This window comes from Papilio machaon, chromosome 24 (genome assembly GCF_912999745.1).
Source record: "Papilio machaon chromosome 24, ilPapMach1.1, whole genome shotgun sequence".
Lineage (NCBI taxonomy): Eukaryota > Metazoa > Arthropoda > Insecta > Lepidoptera > Papilionidae > Papilio > Papilio machaon.
In genome coordinates, this window is record NC_060009.1 from 2531699 (window position 1) to 2542408 (window position 10710).

The 10710-nt window shown below is 35.2% G+C and overlaps 1 protein-coding gene and 1 non-coding gene across 2 annotated transcripts; both read left to right on the plus strand.

Moving 5' to 3' along the window:
* Positions 1 to 447: 447 nt before the first annotated feature.
* LOC123722360 lies at positions 448 to 10445 on the plus strand. The gene is made up of 10 exons (XM_045683892.1): positions 448 to 519; positions 728 to 795; positions 1214 to 1451; positions 7406 to 7617; positions 7995 to 8210; positions 8559 to 8642; positions 9303 to 9475; positions 9930 to 10040; positions 10210 to 10281; positions 10370 to 10445. The coding sequence occupies exons 1-10, from the start codon at positions 468 to 470 to the stop codon at positions 10443 to 10445; spliced, it is 1302 nt and encodes a 433-aa protein (XP_045539848.1). The 5' UTR covers positions 448 to 467.
* Trnak-cuu lies at positions 8924 to 8996 on the plus strand. The gene has a single exon. It is a non-coding gene; the product is annotated as a tRNA-Lys (tRNA).
* Positions 10446 to 10710: the final 265 nt, after the last annotated feature.

Below are 10710 nucleotides of genomic sequence, written 5' to 3' on the forward strand. Positions count from 1 at the left end.
CAGCATCAGCTGAGCCTCTTCCCATTAGCCAAGAACTATTTTTTTTTCTCTTTAATCGATATCTTTATAAGTATAATTTGTTTTTTTTTTTTATAGTACGGCTCAATGTGTAAAAACTCTATTGGGTCAATTGATCGGTAGGCTGATTGGTTCAACACCTTTCATGTGGCCAGTTATTCAATTTGTAATTTAATTTTTTAAATTAATTAAATAATTCGAATAATTAAATATTCTATAGTTGTAATACTTGGTTTCGATTGATATGAGACTTGTATTCATACATATCGTTGTCTTTATTTTTATAAAGAGAATGTAAAGGATGGCAATATGTGTTGATGTAACTGTTACTGCAGTCTGAACGTACAGTAATATTAATTTGATTTCTGCAATGTACCATGTAATGAAATGGCCGCTGAGACATCAGATTAAGCGATAAAAACTAAGTTATTTTAAGTTAAAGTTACATAATGTTATTGTTTCGTTTAAGCTGCACGGTTTTAATACTTCTTGTATTTAAACGTGAGTTTAATAATTTGATTGTACTTAATACTTGAGTAATATAAAGAAATTATTAGCACAGCTTTTGTATATTACTGTCCAATTTAGAATAATTTATCTGTCAGTAAGATAAAAAAAACAAAGGAAAATTAGCCAAAAAAAAAATTACTTGATAAAATCAGGCTTTTAGAAAGCCGATAATAAGTTAATGTTTAATTGTTATTTATAGTTTTAGATTTACGTTGTCAAAGAAGAATCAGTAATGGTCATAGATTGGAGAAATTAAAAAATTATTTGGTAAAAACTTATTTTGCGTTTTTTAATATTGTAAGAAAATAATATGATTGTTTCCCTACAAATTAATACGGATTGAATAATTTTGAAAGATGAAGTGTAATTAGAATCGAATTGACCCTTTGTTTCGCTATATACATTCTGCACTGACTGAATGGTATTTTATTACTCTACAATGGTAGAGTCGCTGCGCAGAACAAAATTTTAAATGTGTTGGATCGTAAAGGTTGGTTAAAACTGCCAATATGTATATAGCTCTATTATGACCTAAGAAATCCTACGTATTATTTTATATTTCGATAACTATGACGTTATAAGTACGCAAGTTCGATTATTTTTACTTGAAACTTGGTATCTATAGGTTACTTGGCCGGATATATCACGGGAAGACCATTTAATCACATTGACCTTAATATTTCAGGTGTATTTCGTACATTCGGATAAATCTACGACTAGTTATGACGGCTGGACTTGCGCTGGCACTTTAGTGCATTCATTATTTATAGTAACAGCCGCAGCTTGTTTGGAGGATGTTCCTAATCTTTATGCTATGGCTGGATACGCGAAATTGGTACCATATTCAAGAATTGACGTTGATAAATGTACTTCTCGGAAACAAACTCAAAAAAAGAAAGTCATCTACACTTGTGTACCGAAATGTACGTTCCAATGGGTTGATAGTAAGGAAAAATTTATGCAATTGTCTTTGAAAATGAAAAATTACACTTTTTCTTAAGTAAAAAGTCGACTGACTGTATCCTTCAGACATTCTGGGTAGATTACGAATCGATTGAAATGTTCAAAATCTTCTAAGTCGTTTAGGCTCTAGGTCGTCAAACGAAGGTACTTACAATTTACATATATGTGGGATCGTTATTGAAAAAATACTTCAGTAAACTGCCAAGAAAACACTTTAATCTTATTCAACATATCGTAGCTTCACAAAACATCTTTTCTTAATCAAATCTGACAAATGTCATCTGTCATATAAAATCGTACTTGCTAAAAAACTAAACATGTAAAATAATTGAAATAAAACCTCCTTTTTCCACACGGCCATTCCTGCTCATTCATCTGCCTCAGATGAATCATCAAGTAAAAATCATCTTCAAATTGTATCTCTCATTCCGGTTTTTCTTAGTAATTTCATAAGGTCCAAGAAATTTGGGGTACAGTTTGCTACCTTGGCTAAACTGAGTTTTCTTTATGGCTACTAAGTCACCAACATCGTATGACTGAGCTTCTCTTCTTTTCTTATTATAATTTCTGACATTTTCTTCTTGTATTTTCTTAATAGATTCTTTAGCTTTTTCTCTCAGGTCTTGTCTTTTCTCATTAAATTCTAAAATAGTTTCTTCTTCTATTAGTTTCGAAATTTCGTCTTCATTATCTCTCATCTTCGTACCAAAAATTAGCTCAAATGGAGTCATTCCAATACTTCTTTGGTAAGTTTTATTCAAACAGCGTTGGACACTGGAAACTCGGCGATACCATTTTGTTGGATCATCGGCGCTCAATTTACTCAACACACTGATAATGACCTGGTGAATCCTCTCAACCTGACCGTTGCCTCTTGGCTGACCGGTTGTAATAGTATAGTGAACAATATTTTCATCTTCACAGTATTTCTTAAAATCATTTGAAGTAAAAGCAGCGTTACGATCAGTGATTATTCTTTCAGGCGATCCAAAGGTTTGTTGTTGAATCTTTAGTTTATCCAGTGTTTCTTCTGTCGTCAAAGTCTTAACAGGGTATATCCAGGTGAACTTTGTAAAAGCATCTACGATCGTAAGGATGTACTTGTAGTTCTTATGAGTAGATGTTAAAGGTCCTAAATGGTCTATGTGATATGTTGATAATGGGACATCTCCTTTATCTATTGGGTGAAGGAATCCTTCTTTCTTCCCTTTTTTGTGCGAAACTAGTATGCATTCTACACAGTTATCAATCACTTTCTTTATCTTATCTTGTATCTTTTCTATAAAATATTCTCTGTTAATTAGTTCTTTTGTCTTTGCTACTCCGAAATGTCCTTTTTCATGATTCTTCCGTATAATTTCATTTTGCATCTTCTTTGGCACAACAATCAATTTAGCTCCATTCTCCATTTTGTAAAGTATGTCGTTAGTTAAAATATAATCTTGGTAAGGTTCTTTTCCTAAAATCTTTACTAGGTGGACATGTTCATCTTCATTTTGTGCCTTCTTTAAGCGTGCGGTTGTCTCGGTAAGTATTAGACACACAGGATGGCGGCTAAGTGCATCGGCGTGCTTCATTCTCGTTGCTTGTCTGTGTTCAATCTCGTAATCGTATTCTTCTAACAGCAACGCCCATCGTGCGACACGCGGAGGTAAGTCTTTTTTCTTTAGAGTCATAGTAAGCGCAGAGCAATCGGTAATTATCTTAAAGTGTATACCTTGTAAGTAGACACGAAACTTTTTAATAGCCTCTGCAATAGCCAGAATCTCCAGGTAATAGCTGTGATATTTCTTTTCCGCTGGTGTAGTCTTTTTGCTCATGTAATGAACAGGATGTAACAGATTGTCTTTAGGACTTCGTTGTAAGAGGACAGCTCCGTATCCGTCCGCGCTAGCGTCGGTGTGTACTTCTGTTTCTAGCTCGGGGTTGTAAATTTGTAAGACAGGTGAGCTGCAGAGTATGTCCTTGAGTCGCAAAAAAGCCTTTTCACATTCTTCATCAAAGTTAAATATTGCATCTTTTTTCAGTAAATCAGTCATTGGTTTGGCGATCAGGGAATAATTTCTTATAAATTTTCTGAAGTATTCGGTTAACCCTAAAAATGACTGTACGGCTTTGACATTTGCAGGTTTTCTGAATTTTGCTACTGCCTCAATCTTCACTTTAGATGGTCTCACTTCATTTTCTTTTATGATGTAACCTAAGTACTCTATTTCTTTTTTCATGAAGTGGCACTTCTTCCAGTTAAATTTTAAACCAAACTCTTCAGCTCTTCGTAAAACTTTTTCTATTTTGATGAGTCCTTCTTCTTCAGTAGTAGCTGGTAAAATAAAGTCGTCTAAATACGTTAGAACTGTGCCATCAGCAATGAGATCATGGAACACGTCGTTTATAAATCGTTGAAATACCGATGGTGCTGTACATAGTCCGAAAGGCATTTTCATAAATTCGTACTGGCCTTGTGGTGTGACGAAAGAGGTATACTTTTGACTTTCTTTATGTACATCAACATGCAGAAATCCATTCTTCAAGTCAAGGGATGTAAAAACTTTAGCTTCTTTTAATTTGTCAATTTGGTCTTCGATCAGAGGTAGTGGAAATCTTTCTTTAATTATCTTCTTGTTAAGACCTCGGTAATCCATGCAGACTCTACTTGATCCGTCTTTCTTACCAGCCAACACAACAGCACATGCAAAATCAGATTTACTTGGTTTTATTATTTTATTCTGTAACCATTCCTTGATTTGTGTGTTAACAACTTCTGTTTCTAATGGTGATAAGCGTCGTGGGCTGTGGAATATTGGTGTTTCATCTGTTAATATTATTTTCAGTTTCACATTACTCTTCTTTACTTCATTCGTCGGGTTGTAGTCTTCAATCAACTTCTTAATTCGTTCTGCGTATCGTGAATCTTCAATGTCATAGTCTTCAATAGCACTTGAGGTCTCAATAGAAAGTGCAAAGAGTGGTATCTTCTTCATAAATACACCATCTGTGGTGAAATTGATTTCAAAATCTTTCAAAATCGGATTTCCTATTATTAGTTTTACCGGTATAGTATTTTCTTTAACTATGTGAAATTTGACATCAGCAAAACCTTCATCAATTTGTATTGTAGTGATAAAAGCTCCTTCTGTAAAAATTTGTCTTCCAGCTATACCAGTTAAGCATATCGACGAATCGGCTTCACACTTCTGAACACCTTCTTTAATTTGTTCGAATTCATTTTCTGTGATAAGGTTTACATCGCTTCCAGTATCAATCAAAGACAACATTTCTACTCCGTTAATCTTCACTTTCTTATAAGGCATTTTATCTTCTTTTTGATCCTCCTGAATATTCAAAGTTTTCTTAGGCACTTTAGTGCATTCGTTGCCTTTGTGACCAAATTCATTGCATCTGAAACATTTAATGCCCTTGGTACAAGTCGGGGCTTGATGGTCAAGGTCACCACAATTAAAACATCTTTTCACATTTGCGGTCTTCCGATATGGTATGTTTGTCTTGACTGGATTTGAGTTACTACTCGGTTTAGCATTATTTTTTTTTCTGAATTCGCTATAAATGTCTAGCTTCTTACGGAAATCTTTTATGTCGGATGCACCATATAAAATTACTTTATTTGTTTCGGTGTCTCGAATGCCGTCGATTACATATTCTATCAGAGCAGCGTCTTCAATTTTTCCGTGTAATGCTATTTCTTTCATTGAGAGGAAGTATTGTTGAAAAGTTTCATCAGTCTTCATTTTACGAGCAGCAAGCGTCTTATGGATCATTGCACTATTTAATTTAGGTCCAAATTCTTCTTTTAATAATTTCTTTAAGGTTGTATAGTCTTTAATTCTTCCCACAGATCTGAGAAATAATTTTGCAGTACCACCAAGTAGTCTCTTCGCATAGATTAGTTTTTCGACCTTCGTCCATTTCATCAGATCAGCAGCGTCTTCAAATTCATCGAGAAATTCAGTTATCGGGTAAGTATCATCGCCAGTAAATATTGTCATAGCCTTTTCCAAATCTTTGAAGGAAATATGCACTTCTAGCTCTTCATCCTCAACATTTTCAGTATAATCTTCAGTGTTATTTTTTTTAGGAGGCATCTTTTTAACTTTAGGTAAGGAAACCCGTCTTCGCTTTGTACAAAAAGATAATTTTCTTGGGCTCATGGAATAACGTAGTCGTCAAATTCGTAATCGTCGTTAGTCTTCAAATCTTTAAAATAACGAAAAAATTATTTATTCGCGTCCCGAAGTCTTCAATGAATTATCTTACCGCATCCCGAAGCATTCGCCTTATAAAAATATTTCATCAGCGGCCCGCAGCATTCGATACCGATTGAGCAAACAAAGGAATCGAGCGAGTGATTTGTATGTCGCGTGGTGCGTATGATTTCTTCTTCAAAACTCGACAATCCACTTCATATTTTAACAATGCGCTATCCCGGACGAGCCCCCAATTAAGTTGTGGGATCGTTATTGAAAAAATACTTCAGTAAACTGCCAAGAAAACACTTTAATCTTATTCAACATATCGTAGCTTCACAAAACATCTTTTCTTAATCAAATCTGACAAATGTCATCTGTCATATAAAATCGTACTTGCTAAAAAACTAAACATGTAAAATAATTGAAATAAAACCTCCTTTTTCCACATATATAATGTAATATATAAAGAAATATTTCTTTCTATATTTTTATTATTCATCATCATCATCATCATCATCAGCTCACTATACGTCCCCACTGAGGGGCTCGGAGCCTACCCCAAGTTAGGGGTGACTAGGCCGTAGTCAACCACGCTGGCCAAGTGCGGGTTGGTTCACTTCACACATATCATTGAATATCTTCTCAGATATGTGCAGGTTGCATCACGATGTTTTCCTTCACCGTATATTATTTGTTATTTGCTAAGTAAGTTTGTATATACCGAAGTTTCTTTGTCACCACCTAGTTAGTACCCAAACGTCTGATCTGATTTTTTAACAAGTAAGGTATCATTCGATTTGTATTCTTTTTTATTTATTTATTACATAAAGTAGAACAAATTTAGCCTAATTTTACATGTCTCTGATTCTATATTAACTTAAGATAGGTATGTAGTTTATGTTAACTAACAAATTGTTCAACTGCCCTCCGTACTAGTATTCTTTCCCTGAGTGTCGTGAGGTAGACGCCAGCGACAACAACATCTGTTCCAAGAATGGGCCGACTCACCCGGTGCAATACCAAGACCACACAGAAGACAGGCGTCAAGTGGAAGTCATTCCGCGTTTCGTCTGATATATATGCGTTTCGAAAGCCAAATTTTAATTCGTAGCTGTAGTTAAAAAGAAGTTGGGGAAGGTTAGATGGAGGAGGGGAAGCATAGAAAGGGGAATTATTCGAAAGAAAGAAGAAAGAAAGGGGTCGAAAGGCAGCGCTCGCTTCGCCATTTCGGAGAATTCAGGTGACCACTTACTCGTTTGTCACCTTATATTATAAAAAAATAAAAAAGATGCCAGTCGAGTTAATCAATTTACTTAAATTCACAACATTTTTTTTTCAAGGTGACAAACGTGGCCACCTGAATTCACCGAAACATTGCCTATAGACATTGCAATCGCAGGTGCGTTGCCTACCTTTAATCAACGGACGAGGGAACGCACAGAAATCGGACACATCCCCCTCCTCCGCCAAATCTACCTTCCCTTCCCATCATAAAAGGTGGAAAGGAAAAGAGGAGAGCCTAAAATTAGGCTTGCGGCAACACACTCATCAGACGAAACTCGGAATTGCTTCCACTTCACGTCTGTCTTCTATGTGTTCGTGGTATTTCATCGATCGACCCGGCCCATTCGTGCACCCAACAAATATTGTTGTTGCGGGATCTAGCACTGTTGCTTTATTAATTTATGTTATTTTTTATTTTCGTTTAGCTTATGAACTTGATTACGCCAACGTCGAAAAGTGGTCAGCAATTGATATAGGAATTGCGAAAGTTGAAACTCGATTCATACAACATGCAGAATACGAAAAGTTTTGTACAGTCAAACCTTTGCGATTACCGGTTAATTTCAACCATGCGTATCAATCCCCGGGCATCGATGCAATCGTTATGGGCTGGGGACATCTCGAAACTTGGAGGAAAGTAAGACTGTTTTACGTAATTTTACCACTAAATTTTATTAAAATAATAGTTACGTATAGAGACAACTTTGAAATAGAAAAACTTATTAAACATTAAAGCGTAGAAAAAATTACTCGATTGTAAATTACCAAATTCATAAACCAAGAAGTATATCGGATATAACCATATTTTTATATCGAAAATAATCTTTAGTTGTTGAAGTTTTTTTTCTAGAACAGGTCAAGTTATTAAGGCTCTTTTTCACTAAGATTAGAATCCCAATTTTAAAACTAACATTAGAATTCCAATTTTGAATGGCAGTCGCAGCTGCAGCAGGCAGGTTAGTACAAATAGAGTGGAAAAGGGGTCTTAAATATAGCCTTTAAGTAAATTTATAGCCAGGGGATCAAACAAATTATAATCAAGAACGACCGCGATACGCCTCAGTACGTATAATGAACAAGAAGGAATGCAAAGAGTATTACAAAGATTTTCCCGAGCTACAAAAAAACATAGACAAGTATATGATATGTACTATGGAGAAAGGAAACGTTAATGCTGCGGGTGTCACCAACTGGTCGCATATTGACTTTAAAGACCAATGCACAGGGGATGTAAGTTTTTTTAAGTCTTCAAACAATGCTAAGGATATGTTGTTACTTTGTTATTCACCATCATCAGTCCACTGCACGTCCCCACTGAGGGGCTCAGAGCTTACCTTAAGACTAGACAACCACGCTGCCTCAGTGCGGGTTGATTTCACACATTTATTTGAATTTCATCTTAGATATGTACATCACGATGTTTTCGATGATGATAAATGTAAATGTACATGTATATCGAAAACACATTGGTATATAGCGGGATTCGAACCCACGACCTGCAGATTACAGGTCATATGCTTAACCCCTGAGCCGCCGATGCCCTCATCTTGTTATACGAGTAAATGGTGATTATTTCAGGATCAAAATTGTAGAAGAAATTTCAAGGAAAGTCATCATTGGAATATATCAAGCGTGAACGGACGGAGGCAAGGAATTTGTCAAGTAGGCATATATAACCTCTTATCGTTAGCTACATTATCTTAATATCCGTATGAAAACATATTGCCGTCTCATTTTGTTACAAAGAGAGTGAAAGGGATGTCAATGTTTTTTGTAAAATTTATTTATGTAGTGGTAACCTGCGGTTAGTAGAAAAAATATACGCCAGTATAAGTTACCTACGTAGTAAGTATATTAAATGTTTTTAAATTATCCTGATTTAAAATAAAAATACTTTTGTAGCTTAAATGAAGTTAATATTAAAATAAACATTTACAGTCATAGCCCGGCTAGCTCAGTCGGTAGAGCATGAGACTCTTAATCTCAGGGTCGTGGGTTCGAGCCCCACGTTGGGCGTCGATTTTTTGTTTACAACTTAAGTATCAGTTGGAGTTTCTTTTTATTAGTTAACTAATTGACAACAGCACTATAAGATAATGATGGTTTTTGCTGTTTTAATGTAATTTATCATTCGATTCGAACTCTGCCTTGAAGAGTCATGGGATTGAAGGATATAAGACATTTTTTGTGATTACTCCTTTGTTTTCTTTGTTGGTATGTATCGGTAAATATGAGAATCAAAAAACATATTGGTACATGGCGGGGATCGAACCGAAATGTAGATTACGGTCCGGTCTGGCGTATCCCTTTGTTTTTGTTTAGAATGATCACGGTGCACCGCTGGTTACGTGGATTGGTGGCAAAGAGCATCTCATCGGCGTCGCCTCTGTATTCCGAGTTAATCAAGAAGGCAAATGCGCAGGGCCGTATCTATTTACAAGTACACAGTGCAATGGGGTTTTCTTGGAATGTGTACTTGGGGAATATTTGTATAAGTAAGACGAGTTTTATCCAATAACCCGCATTTCATTCTGAACACATTAACACCATGGAAACCCACAGAATTTGTTTCGTTACTGTCATATCATATTTTCTTTTATGTTATTTTCCATGTCAAAGTAGGTTTTATATATAATCTGTAATCTAAAACTAACCGTGATCCCAGCCTCCCCCATCTGGCCAGATAAGTTTGTAGCACTATACTATTGCTTTTTTACATATTATAAGGTGGCAAAACCTGTTATCACCGGTACTACGAAGCGACCGTTAGGTAGGGTAAGAGGACTAAAATTAGGCCTCCGGCACACACTAATCTGACGAAACGCAGAATGACTTCCACTTGACGTGTGTCTTCTGTCGTGTTTGCACCAGTCGAGCCAACCCATTTGTGCAACAGATGTTGCTGGCGTCTACCACTTTTAAAAATTATACTATTCCTCTGGTTTACAGGAACTCAGGCGACAAGCGAAGACGTTCAATATGCAATTCGCCAGCAAGAGAGCGAGGTTTCGAAATGATACATAGACATATAAATTGGATTAATAATACATATATAAAAAGGTAACTGTAGTATAGGGCATTTAAGTTGACACGTCTGCCAGACGTGTTCTCTTGTTCCGAGCGTGCCAAATAAAAACTCTTACCTAACCTTACTATATAATCTTAAGAAAGCTTCATGTAATATATTTTCATGAGTTCTCGTAATGAGAGAGTTTGATGTTTTTTTCAGAAAATCAAGAAAAGAAAGGAGACAAAAATTTAAACAAGTCACAAAACATAATATTCAAAGGACAACAAAAAAGTAAGACAATTAAAATGGAGTTTTTTATGCATGCTGTGGTGAAATAATGAAATTAGTAGATATAATTTTTTAATTATTTTTCTTTCAGATCTTTCCTAAACGAAAAAATACGTATAAGACCTCAAATATCTATTAGAAATTTAACAGAAATCAAGAAACTTTGACCAAATTTAAACGAATTTAAGTATTTTGTTTCATTAATTATTTTGTATGCATATTTTTTATTTTGTTAAATAAATAAAAATAAATTACGAGTATTACATCCATAATATTTTTTTTAATGTTAATGTGTTCTTTTCCTAATATCAATTCACTTTATCCTATACATAAAGTCGTGGTTACTTTTGCAGTTCTTTATTGTATTTCTCAGACAATACAAGATATAAAAGGACAACTGACATTTACGGGGGTTGGGGGGGGGCTACTAAA